The sequence below is a fragment of the Corvus brachyrhynchos genome, unplaced genomic scaffold (genome assembly GCF_000691975.1).
Source record: "Corvus brachyrhynchos isolate BGI_N302 unplaced genomic scaffold, ASM69197v1 scaffold236, whole genome shotgun sequence".
Taxonomy (NCBI): Eukaryota; Metazoa; Chordata; class Aves; order Passeriformes; family Corvidae; genus Corvus; species Corvus brachyrhynchos.
This window is the reverse complement of record NW_008238660.1, coordinates 1165497-1178157: the sequence shown is the minus strand read 5'-3', so window position 1 is coordinate 1178157 and position 12661 is coordinate 1165497. Positions and strand designations below refer to the sequence as shown.

The 12661-nt window shown below is 45.0% G+C and overlaps 1 protein-coding gene across 4 annotated transcripts in view; it reads left to right on the top strand.

Annotated features, from left to right (window-relative positions):
- Positions 1 to 12661, top strand: part of MYH10 (myosin, heavy chain 10, non-muscle) — an 89718-nt gene that overhangs the window by 59516 nt on the left and 17541 nt on the right. For 2 of the 4 annotated variants that reach the window (XM_017737705.1, XM_017737703.1), the window contains 15 exons: positions 449 to 567; positions 995 to 1147; positions 1523 to 1696; positions 2968 to 3141; positions 3913 to 4027; positions 5050 to 5112; positions 7444 to 7637; positions 7881 to 8002; positions 8334 to 8403; positions 8501 to 8661; positions 9228 to 9336; positions 9423 to 9554; positions 10374 to 10580; positions 11709 to 11846; positions 12309 to 12432. In XM_017737705.1, coding sequence (XP_017593194.1) covers positions 449 to 567; positions 995 to 1147; positions 1523 to 1696; positions 2968 to 3141; positions 3913 to 4027; positions 5050 to 5112; positions 7444 to 7637; positions 7881 to 8002; positions 8334 to 8403; positions 8501 to 8661; positions 9228 to 9336; positions 9423 to 9554; positions 10374 to 10580; positions 11709 to 11846; positions 12309 to 12432 — 2055 coding nt within the window. The remainder of the gene's footprint in view (positions 1 to 448; positions 568 to 994; positions 1148 to 1522; positions 1697 to 2967; positions 3142 to 3912; positions 4028 to 5049; positions 5113 to 7443; positions 7638 to 7880; positions 8003 to 8333; positions 8404 to 8500; positions 8662 to 9227; positions 9337 to 9422; positions 9555 to 10373; positions 10581 to 11708; positions 11847 to 12308; positions 12433 to 12661) is intronic. The other 2 variants (XM_017737707.1, XM_017737706.1) reach the window with 1 other exon arrangement.

The following is a 12661-nucleotide window of genomic DNA, read 5'->3' as shown; positions in this document are numbered from 1 at the left end:
CTGCTCCCAGCCCCAATGTCCAGCCTGGCCTTGGGCACTGCCAGGGATGGGGAGTCCTCAGCTCCTTGGACACGGTGACAGATCCCTGTTTTGTGCTGGCACAGCCGCCCGGATTGAAGCAGTTTTTAAGCCGCCTTTAGGATGATGGATTGGATGTGTGACATCCTTTCTTCCTGGGGATGAGAAAGGAGATGTGTTCCCTTTTAAAGTAACAAACAAAGCACTTGTACCTGAGCTGGGGGCCGTTAATGAGCTGCACTCCCGTGGAATCCAGTGCTCCCCAAGGACATCCAGCTGTGTCCCTCTGGAGAGTCTGCCAGCCTCGGGGACAGAGCCCCTGAGGGCTGGGGACCGTCCCAGGGCGCTTGTGCAGCTCCTGAGGTGCCAACTGCTCCCGAGGTGCCCGGGCAGGGTCTCAGTGCTCCCTCCCTGCCTTTGTCCCTTGCAGTCGCACAGAAGCTCTGCCACCTGCTGGGAATGAACGTCATGGAGTTCACCCGGGCCATCCTCACCCCTCGCATCAAAGTGGGCCGGGACTACGTCCAGAAAGCCCAGACCAAAGAACAGGTAAGGTTTAAAAGGTGCTTTAAAGACCAAGTGAAGCTGGTCCTCATTAGCTCCTAACAAAGAAAATTGGCATTGAGTGCTGCTTTGTTTAAGCTTTACTGTCTTTATGAAATGTTCTTATATGGTAAAAATCATTTGTAGAACAGAAGAAACCTTTCCCTTTCCTTGACTTCCTCCTGGTTTCATCCTTTCATGTTGTGACATTATCAAATACTTGGAGACCTTTTGCTTTTATGGAACAGTTTAGAAAGAAATTCTTCTTAACATTGATCAAGCTCCAAACTGTTCCTACTGCTTGTTTTCATTCCTCGCTGGTATTAACTCCATCCAGCTTCTTCTTTTACGGAGTTATTTGTGATAACATCCATGTCTGTGTCCTTTTGATGGCTTTTCCAGGATAAACAAATTTTCCTGTTTGGATTTGCAGGCGGACTTTGCAGTGGAAGCTTTGGCAAAGGCCACCTACGAGCGCCTCTTCCGCTGGCTCGTGCACCGCATCAACAAAGCCTTGGACAGGACCAAACGTCAGGGAGCATCTTTCATTGGAATCCTGGATATTGCTGGATTTGAAATCTTCGAGGTACTTGGAAATACCGCTACTCAGATTTCCCTTTTCCCTGTTTTTGTGGGATCAGGACACGCTGCAGAGGCACGGGAAGCAGCGTGTTCGAGGTTACACGAGGGGTTTGTTTGGGGTGTACAAAAGCTTTGACAGCACAAAATCACAGTGCCAGAAAGTCATTATTTAGTCTTTAATCCTTCTTCTACGTGTGGTGGTTGTTCCTACTATAATTTCTGTAATGGAGATTTGTATAATTGTTTCCCACTTTTCTTTAAGTTATATTTGAACTTTGCAGAGTTTTGGAGAATTTCCTTATAAAGTCAAATTTTTGACTCCCAGATCTGTGGTATCTTGTCACTGACTCATTCTTGAATACTGATGCTATTCTTGTAGCTGAACTCCTTTGAGCAGCTCTGCATTAACTACACCAATGAGAAGCTGCAGCAATTATTCAACCACACCATGTTTATCCTGGAGCAAGAGGAATACCAGCGAGAGGGGATCGAGTGGAACTTCATTGATTTTGGCCTGGATCTGCAGCCTTGCATTGACTTAATTGAAAGACCTGTAAGTTTGAACATGAATAATGCTCTGAGGAGGAGGGCTTGGACTGCTGAGTGTGTCTTTTGCTGCCTGCAAATGAGACATTTCTTGTGGAGCTGTCATTAAAAGGGAATTAACTGTAATGCTGGAGTTCAAATCTAAAATACTGTGTATTGTTAATAAATTTATCCAGAGGGGATTTTGCCCTTATGTCAGTGTAAAACACTGAGCTCGAGATGTGAAGCTGCTATTTTTAGACGTTTTTCCCTGGTACTAATGAAGTCATTAATCCTGTCCCTGTCACTGAACTGCGCCATTGTGGTGTCAGAGCTTTGGGACTCAGGTAGAAAGTCTTTCCAAGACTTGTGGTAAACTTCCTTCATTTGAAATCAATAGCAAAATTCCTGAAACTTCCTGTAGAGTTTTCCCTCAGAAAACTGCCTTGCAAATAGGAAAGCAGGATCTTAAAAGTGGTTTTAGTCACTGTGGTTTTAACATCCTCCTCTGGCTGCTCAATTTATGGAAGCTGAAGAGGCTTTAAAGAGCAGGAGGAGCAGATGGGGAGAACAGAGACTGTTGAAAGTTTGTTCTTTCCATCTCAGAACCTGTGACCTTTAAAATTAAACCTGAGCTGTTGCAGTTACTCCTCCCTGCCTTTGTCTGTGTGTGTGTCCTGGGCTGCAGGTGAGCTCCCAGTGCTGCTCTGCATCCTGACCAGCAGAAAAGCTGCATTCCTGTTTTTCTTGAGAAAAGGGAAATCTTGTTTCAGCTATCAAAGGTCTGCACTTTGTGTGTGGAACTTAGAAAGTTCTGCCTCCAAGGAAGGTAAAATCTCCTCCCAAAAGCCTCAGGGGACAAGTGTGGCTCCTCAACGTGCACGTTTAGGCGAACAGCCAAAAATATCTCAAGTTATTTATTAATATAAAAGCAAACCTCAGTACCCCCACAATTGTTCTGTAAATGGGATGCCAGGCACATTGAAACATCTCTCTCCAGATGTGTGAACTTTGCATTCCCTCAGAACCTTTTGGGTATAAACCCTTACAAAGCAAGGCTCTGGTCAGCACCACCAGCTCAGTGGTGTCTCCACAGACATTGGAATGAGTTTGTTTGAACCAGCCATAACATCCCTCTCGACCTGGACTCCCCCACAGCTGGTTTTAACTGAAATGAGGTTTGAATCAGTTTGGATGATTGTTGTGATCTTCAGTGGTGTGTTGGAAATACTAAACTTTAAAATATATATATATATGTATATAAGCCACGAACACAGATTAAATCCAGCTGCATTTCAGGCAAATCCTCCTGGTGTGTTGGCATTGCTGGATGAAGAATGCTGGTTCCCTAAAGCTACTGACAAGACATTTGTGGAAAAATTGGTCCAAGAGCAAGGAACTCATTCCAAGTTCCAAAAGCCAAGACAGCTAAAGGACAAAGCAGACTTCTGCATTATTCACTATGCAGGGAAGGTAAGGGTTAAACATTAAATTCTTGTGTGGAAAGGTTGGTTTGGGGCAAGTCCTCTGCTTTCCTTCCAAAGCCTGAGTGCAAAAAGACACGACTTTTGCCTTGGTTGAAGCAGAGCCATGCAAATCTACACAGAGATTTAGCTGGACTTGGGGAATTTTAGGGCTCCCTGGGTTGGGATGAAACCCAGGTTGGTATCAATGAGCTTTTAGCTGCTGGGCTGGGGTTTATTTGGAAACCACTGGGTTGGCTCTTTGCAGATAAGAGCTTTGTTTTCTTTATAGAACCAACTGTTTAAATGTAAATACTGTAGAGAAATTAAAAAAAAAATCATGCTGCAGCACATCCTTAATTTACTCTCCAGTAATTTAGATCAAGTAATTGGTATCTGTCCTAGAGCTGGTTTTACATCTTCCCAGTGAAGCCTTATTTTGGCAATAAACTGGGCAGCAAGTGAACACCCAGCTGTCAGTAAGCAAGAAGTCAGGTTGCTGAATGTTAAAGAAAACTCCCATTTACTCTTTCAAAAGCATAACAAACTTCTGTGGTACTTTGAAGTGTTCTAAGGAGGCTCAGCAAGCAAACTCTGAACACCCAGGCTTGGTAAGGACAGGCAGGGTTGGACTCTGGGCTTGGAGGTCTTCTCCAACCTTTGTGATTTTGTGATTGTGAGCATTGACAGAAAGAGGAAAGCACCACTGTAGTTTGATGCTGGTAAATAAAGACCTAAAGCTGGTTCTCCTCTGAGCCTGTGCCCCTTGGCTGCTCTGCAGGTGGACTACAAGGCAGATGAGTGGCTGATGAAGAACATGGACCCTCTGAATGACAACGTGGCCACACTCCTGCACCAGTCCTCGGACAAATTTGTGGCTGAGCTTTGGAAGGATGGTAAGAGATCTCTGAGCACAGACTGTTGGGGATTTCACCTTGCTGGATGAGTTGTTTGGGGTTCTTTTTATGCCGGTTCCCTCCTCACCCTCCAGTTCTCCACTGTAAACACCGACAGCGTTCTCTCTCTTTATTTAGTGCCCAAAGTTCACCAGGGAAGCTGAGTTGCACTTCTGGTCCCTTGCACATGTACCATTTCTGAGTAGCTGCTTCTCATGTTCATTACTGGCACTGATCTTCACTTACTACTTGTTACTCTGTGTCCAGTTTAATGTAGAATCTTGTCCAAAACTCTGGGTTGGGACTTGCTGCAGTGGAGTCCTGAGTGTGACCAGCTGTAGTGGTTCTTGCTGTTGGTAAAACATTGTCTCCTGTGAGCACCAGCACAGTTCTTTCCTGTGCAGTGGTGGGTGGTACCCTGGAAATCCACATCTCCTAAAATTAATTTCATTAATAGCACTGCTGGGATATTGTATATTAAAATCCAGTCCTGTTTGAACTGTACCCTGCTGCTCAGCCAGCTTACCTGCACATCACCTGCATGTATTTATCAGCACTTTTACCAACTGACTCCAAGAAGCAGAAACAGCCACATAAATACTTAGCAGGGACTTTTCTATCCTGGTTTAACATCACAGTGTATTGATTAGAGTGTGTTTACGTGTCACAGGATATAAACCCTGTGGTTTGTTACTTGAGGAGCAAATGAAGCTTGTGATGTAGATGGTTAATGCTGAGTTTCCCTCTTGGAGCAGCCACAAAGAGCAGCTTTAATGAGTCTGTACAGATTTTTGGTTGGGGATCTGCTCCTTTCCCTTGGAGGACACACACAGAGAATTGTGTTTTGGTCCAAACCCTGTTCCCACAGACAATTGAAATGTGCATGGAATATGTTGTGGCCTGACTGCTTTTGTAGCACAGTGAAGTGTGTTTGCAATTGATGAACCTGTTGTTTTTACTAACTCAAGTGTCTTGTGTATCTGCTCTTCTGTCTTTCTGTTTCTGCTGTTTCTCTGCCTTAGAGATTCAGAATATTCAGAGAGCCTGTTTCTATGACAATATTTCTGGTCTTCATGAGCCACCAGGTGAATGGATATAAAACAGTAGGCCTACTAAAGGCAGGGCTGTTGTACCTCCAGGAGAACCATTTTTGCTCGTAGGCTTGCATGAACTTCTCATTTCATGCTGAATTTAGGTAAAACCCCCCAGCCCCCGTGGGGCCCCCAGTGCCTTCCTGTCCAGCTGCTGCTGCACACACACAAAGCATCTCCAGTTATGCATTGCAGATGAAAAGGTTTGTTGCTTCCTAGTTCCATGAGGAGATGTAGAATTGCCTCTAAGTGACAATTCTGGTAGCTCCAAGCATTTGAGAGAATGCAAAAGCTTTGTAACACTATCAAGCTTCTTTCTGCAGTCCAACATTGACAAAACTCTGGGATGTTTTAGGACGTGGCTGTGTCCTTTTGGGAGGAGAGCTCAAGAATGTTTTGAAGTATCAGGATGAGTGCTGCAGTTTTAGTAGGGGTAGAAAGTGAAATAAACTCCTTCGAGCCTTGTTGGAATTGTTCTTTTATTTAAAAACATCTTAATTTTAATATTCCCCTTTGTATATAAGCTGCAGATGTTTTTTGGGGTATTGAGAAATCAAGAAATGCACTTGGAATGTCTTTGAGGACATTTTAGATATTTAATTCAACCTCCTCAGTCTTTTTGGATTCCTCTTCCCAAGTTTAGAAACACAGGGATGTGAAGGTTGTGCCTTCAGATTTTGGGTTTATCTTTCACTGCTCCTGATACATCCCATCCCTGAGGAAACCAGTGGTGTTCCTAAAGGAATCCCTGGAGAGCTTTGTTCCAGGGGCTTCAGCAGGGGGTGATGGTCCAGTCATGCAGTTCCACATTTGCTTTAAACCTAGAGGCAGAGCTTACATTTAACTCCAATAATCCTGTTTGAAGTATAAATCACCATCTTAGAGCTGGAGCACAGAGGGGAGCAAAACAAAACTGGGCCAGATCAGATCTGTTTGCCAAATTGTAGAAAGTACACGGTGCAAAAAAACCTGAGTGTTTGCAGCCCTCAGTGAGGCCTGGTGGCTGCAGGTTTCTGATATTGACAATCATTTCATCCTCTATAAACTGATTCCCTGTAATCTCTATCCCATGTCTGATTTGGGACAGAATTCTGCTTCAAAATAAATATTTGGGATATGATCTTATAAACACCTTGCCACCGACTTATTTCTCCAATAAGTTTAATTCTTGTGTTCAAAACCCTGTGGAGGATCTGGGCTCTGCTCTACATTCAAGACTTACAACTGATTATTCAAACTTGCTGCCCTGTGTTTTTCTGCTTTTAATTTTCCTTTATTTTTAATAGCCCTTCGGCCAGTTGAATATTAGGAAGAAGTTAAATAGTGTCACTTATTTGTTCTGGTAGCAAAGCATAATTTCCTCTGCTTTGGTTTAAATGAATTTGAAGATCATATGACAATCAAAGCTGTAGCCTACAAATAGCTGCTTGTTTCTGGCTGGCCAGCTTGAATTTCATGGGGAACCCACAAATGCTGGGATTTGCTCAGTCCTAAGAAGCACCAGCTGTAATTCTTGAGGTGTTAAGCCACCTGTGTATTTTTTAGTGAACTGTTTGCATAATTCTTGACGTGCACATGGAATCACCTTCAAGGTTTTAATGACGGCAGTCACATTTCTAATTGTGCTTCTGAAAAACAAACCCTTGAGGTCCTTACCCAAAATGCTCAACAAAATCAAAGAAAAAGCTCTCTTGTGGTGCTTTATGGCAGCTTTGAAGTGCTTTAGTGTGGAGTTTTCCTGGTTTGAAATTTGTCTTTTGGGTAGGGAGGTGTTTGCAGGTGTATTTAAAAATGGGAAGAACTCTTCCGAACAGCAGCTGAGCAGAAGTCTGGCAGACACTTCTTCCCCTCCTGTCACTGAAATAACCCTATTTCCAACTATTCTGTAAATTTCTATTAAAGCATGAATTAAACTCAGGTTTAATCTTTCTCATTGCCATAAGTGACCCTTCATTTTAAGCACATATGCACAGATGTGTAACTGCAAATGTTCAGCCCAGATATTGTGCATTGTAAGAACTCGGGTAGAAAAGCTGCCTGGAAGCTGGGAATTCTCTCTCCATATAAAGTTGACTTAAATACAGAAAGCAGCTTTCCTGGTCATGTAGAACTGCAAGTAAAGAGCTGGATATTTCAGTCTGTACCTCCTGAAGCTACACTCTCGTGCTGGATAAGTTTGTGGCTTTTGGTCCCCAAGCTTGTGCACAGTGTCCCCGGTCCTGCTGCGGCTGCCTTGTCCCGCCAAGCTTCTGCTGCTGCTCCTCCTGCAAAGCCAGCCCTGCCAAGCCCGGGGGCCACTCAGCCCTTCCCTCTTGTCCTTGCCAGTGGATCGCATCGTGGGGCTGGACCAGGTCACCGGCATCACGGAGACGGCCTTTGGCTCTGCCTACAAGACCAAGAAGGGGATGTTCCGCACCGTGGGGCAGCTCTACAAGGAGTCCCTCACCAAGCTGATGGCCACGCTCCGCAACACCAACCCCAACTTCGTGCGCTGCATCATCCCCAACCACGAGAAGAGGGTATGGGCTGCAGGCCACTCCTCATTCTTGCTTTTTATTACTTTTCACCTGCACTAAGTCCTGCATCCTGTCTGGGCCTTCCTTTTCCGATCACGGTTTGGTTGTCACACTGAGCAGCATCCTCTCAGAATTCCCTGCACGTCCCCTGATTCACACAGTTGGCTTAGGAGAGTAGCCTGAAAAGCTGAAAGTACAGTTTTCCATGAATTCAAATTAAAACCATCCTTGTTTTGTTTTGTCCAGGCTGGAAAACTGGACCCACATCTGGTTCTAGATCAGCTCCGGTGCAACGGGGTTTTGGAAGGAATCAGGATCTGTCGGCAAGGATTCCCAAACAGGATAGTGTTCCAGGAATTCAGGCAGAGGTAACAGCAGGAACAGGCTTTGAAGTTCTTAGGAGCTAGAGTTCCTTGTTAAATAATTGAAGACCCCACACTCCTCCCTTCTCCTCCAACCCAACTTGAAGCAAATCAAAACCTCTGTGTGAGGCCTTGAACTTCAAGTGTTTAACTACTGCAGTTTATTCTAAAGACAGTAGGGAAGGGGAAACAATCCCAAATTGGCTGCTGGAAAAACTTGCTGGAGAAATTCCCTAACTGTGCACTTGGTCACTACAGTTTATGCTATGAATTTATGCTATAAATCACATTGCTTGTTGTTGAATGTAATCTTTTGTTTTTCTCATTTGCCTTAAAGGTATGAGATCCTCACTCCCAATGCAATTCCCAAAGGTTTCATGGATGGTAAGCAGGCCTGTGAGCGTATGGTAAGTGTTCATAGCTAAATATTGTCAAAACATTGAAGAATTCCCCAAAATGGTCCTTTTCTTGGTGTAACAACAACATCCTTGCCTGTCTGTTTAGATCAGAGCCTTAGAGCTGGACCCCAACTTGTACAGAATTGGACAGAGCAAAATCTTCTTCCGAGCTGGAGTCCTGGCTCACTTGGAAGAAGAGCGGGATCTGAAGATCACGGACATCATCATCTTCTTCCAGGCAGTGTGCAGGGGATACCTGGCCAGGAAGTGAGTGTGCTCCTGGGACTGGATCTCCCTTTGGGTCTCTAAAACCTCCCTGATAGGGAGCTGTGCATTAAAACTTCCATTTCAGGAGAGGTTTTCTGAGTGTGTTGCCTGAGGAGCTGTAGTTGTATCCTCCGTATTAAGTGGATTTTTGCCTGGGAAGAATTTGCACCTTCATTCCTTAACAATATCTGCTTTTCTCACTCTTGGCTTTGTGGCACACACAGCCCTTTCCAGTGCCTGCACATTCCTTTGTGTCCCACTGGAGGTTCCTGGAAGTACTCTGGAAAGCTGCTTTCTAAAAATTAAAGTAGCTAATTCATTCTGATTTTGTCTTTTTAAGAAAAAAAACCTGTTGAGAGTAAGAACAAACAGCATTTTTAATTATTGGGAATGGTGAATCCAGCTCTTGCTCTGACTGTAGGAGCAAGAGCTCATAAATTCAGTGTGGTTACTGAAACTTATAAATAAGCCTATTTATGGTCTGCAAGTGTTGTAGGGTTGGGTAACCTAAAAATTAAATGATGGTCAGCTGTACTTAACACACACTTTTTTTACTCTGTGTTCAGGGCCTTTGCAAAGAAGCAGCAGCAGCTGAGTGCACTGAAAATCCTGCAGAGGAATTGCGCTGCGTATCTGAAGCTGAGGCACTGGCAGTGGTGGAGAGTCTTCACCAAGGTTCCTCCTGTTCTGTTCTGTTCTGTTTTATTCACCTATAAATAGATGAGTGCAGGGTCTCAGTCTTTCATTTCAAACCTTTGCAGGTGAAGCCTCTTCTTCAGGTCACTCGTCAGGAAGAAGAACTTCAAGCCAAGGATGAGGAGCTGATGAAGGTGAAAGAAAAACAAACAAAAGTGGAAGCAGAACTTGAGGAAATGGAAAGGAAGCATCAACAGGTTTGTGTGCAGGATCAGCTTTTGATATGGGGGACATGAACTGTGCTCTGTCCCGTGTGAGGGAGCCAAGCTGGGGAGCAAAAGGGAATCAGGTGAGCTGGTTCCCACTCTGCTGGAGCATGGAATAGGAAGCTACAGCACGAGCTGTTCCTCCAGGGATGCAGAAACTTGTTAACACAACTGAACCTTCTTTGGTGGCCTTTCCTGGTTTCCAGGAGAAATTCAGTGGCAGTGTCATCTGTGCCTGGGCTGGGCAAGCTGTGGGCAAACACCTGGAGCAGCTCTACAGATGTGGTGGCTTTCTGTGATGGCAGAAATTTGGTGGATAAGGGAAGAGCAATTTTGGTGTCATCTACCTGGACTTGTGCATTTGGCACTGTCCCACAGGACATCCTGGTCTCTAAACCAGAGAGACGTGGAGTTCATGGATGGACCCCTCAGTGGAGAAGGAATGGGCTGGATGGGGGCACTCCAGGAGTGGCAGTCAGTGGCTCCACACCCAGGGACAAGTGGCATCCTCAGAGCTGGGGATTGGGACTGGCCAGAAGTTCTGGTGTCTCCAAGTGCCAGGATCAGCCCATGGCACTGCTCTGCCACTCTGCAGGGATCAGTGCAGGGAGCAGTCCAGGAAATGGTGCTGGAGCCAAAGCTGCTGCTAAAGCCTCTTCTGAAAGTCTTTGGGTTGGGATGTTGACCAGGGAGTCAGGAATTGGAGCAGAACTTGGCCTTTAAGTACCTCTGTAGCTGCCACAGGTGTGATCTCTCACGAGAGACTCTGGAGTGTCATTTTTCAAGCTTTGCTGCCTTTTGTATTTGCAGGTACTGGAGGAGAAGAACATCCTTGCAGAGCAGCTCCAGGCTGAGACAGAGCTCTTTGCAGAGGCTGAGGAGATGAGGGCTCGCTTGGCTGCCAAAAAGCAAGAGCTGGAAGAAATTCTCCATGATTTGGAGTCCAGGGTCGAGGAGGAGGAGGAAAGAAACCAAATATTGCAGAATGAGAAGAAGAAAATGCAGGGCCATATCCAGGTATGGTTCTCAGTGACTGGAGATGGAAAAGGGGGATGGGGAAGCTCCCTCAGCATCTCTGCAGGACAGAGGAATTTGGCTCCTGAGTGGAATAAGATGAATTTTTTTCTCTTCTCTCCCTATGTTCAGTGTGATGAGCTTTGTGTGGTCTCCAGGCAGGTGAGGGTGAGGACAGAAAGTCAGGATGCCCTGTCAGTGTGTGCTGAGAGATAATTAAAGGCAGCAAAGTGCTGCTGAGAGGGCAGGAGCCAGGAATGACTACATGGGGCTTTGCAGGCTGATGGGATGGTGTCACGTGTGGGAGAAATGTTGGTTTTTGACTGAATTCCAGTGAACATCATGAAGAATATTCCTCATTTCACTTTACTAAGACAGTGTCATTTCCTCCAAGTTACTTGGTTGAGGTTTTTTTGAAAATCAGATTATTTAGATGCTTCCTTTTAAAAAATGGTGTCCCTGAAAAAGGGAGTAGCTGAGAACTTAGCTGTCTTTCAAAATGTTAAAAGTAGTTGAAGAGGAAATAAACTCCACTTCTCACAGCTCTTGATGCCTTTTCATAGATGTCCATTAATCATATTTAAATGAATGATATTTAAACCCACAAATGACCCTCAGAAGCACAGTGCATTATTGCTTTTTACCTCTTTGTGCCAATAACTGAACTGTCTCAGCTGTGATTTTGAAACAAGAAGAGCAGTTTCCTTTGGAATCTCTTCCCACATCCTGGCATTTTCCCACCAGGTGCCCCGTTCAGGTGCAGTGTGCTGGGAAGTCTCTGACATAAAAAGCCTGATCTGATTTGGTTGTCACTGATGACAGATTTTTTATTTTATAGTTGGAATTAGGAAGGTGAAAGACTGTGGAAGTGAGTGGGTGTTTCCTAGACAGCACATTTCACCCAAAGCTGGAATTCAGAGCATCAAAAATTCCATGTGTATCCCATGGCCCTTCATTTTCTTACCAGATCATTGATCCTGTAAATGGATCCAACAAGGAAATGTGGGTTTAGTGTGTGTTAGGGTAAGAGGCTTTTCACAATAACACATCTCTGTCACTAAATTAAAAAAAATAAATGTTACCACATGGATAACCTGGAAGATGCACAGATGCAGTTGTGTCTCTTCCCAGGACCTGGAGGAGCAGCTTGATGAGGAGGAGGGAGCTCGGCAGAAGCTGCAGCTTGAAAAAGTGACAGCTGAAGCAAAGATCAAGAAGATGGAGGAGGAGATCCTACTGCTGGAGGACCAAAATTCCAAATTTCTGAAGGTGAGAGCAGTGTGGAGGTGCCAAGGGACAGCTCTCAAAGCTGCTGGCACAGGATCTGTGACCTTTGCACCTGGACACTTGAGGGCTGTGAACAGGGCAAGGCTGAGACGCTGCAGAGGAGTTTGGCCTGACTTCCCAGAGGGAGTTTGTCATGCACTTTCCCTTCATGACTCTCCCAAATCTTAGACCTGGAGGAACTCTTTGTAGCTGCCATTGTTCTTTGCAAACAGTTTTCTAATGCTGCCCTAAAGCCAGGCCTCCTGTGTGCTGACTTCCAGGTCTCTCTTGGAAAATAAGTGTTCATGTTTCCCCACAATTCCAGTTGATCCTTAATACTGACAGTCACTTGAAATGTGCTCTGTGCTACCCCCAGTGGGTTTTGTACATTCCTTTATTTGCATTGCTTTGGGATTCTTCAGGTTGAGTTTAAGAAACTATTTTTTGTTTCTTCCTCCTCCCCAGGAAAAGAAGCTGATGGAGGATCGGATTGCTGAATGCTCTTCTCAGCTGGCTGAAGAAGAAGAAAAAGCCAAGAACTTGGCCAAACTGAAGAACAAGCAGGAAATGATGATCACTGATTTGGAAGGTTTGTTCTGCCTGGAATGGCCTGGGAACAGCTTGGACATGGTGCCAGGAGGGAATGGATCACTTGGGACAGGGAATGCAGTGTCTGCTCAGCCTGTGAAGTGTAACCTGAGCTGCAGATACTCAATAGCTGCTATTTCAGCCAATTCCTGAAGGAAATCTGTGTCTCTTGCAAGACTTGTTGCATCTGGCTGCTCAGTCTCTCTCCTGCTGTACTTGTCAGGTTTTCA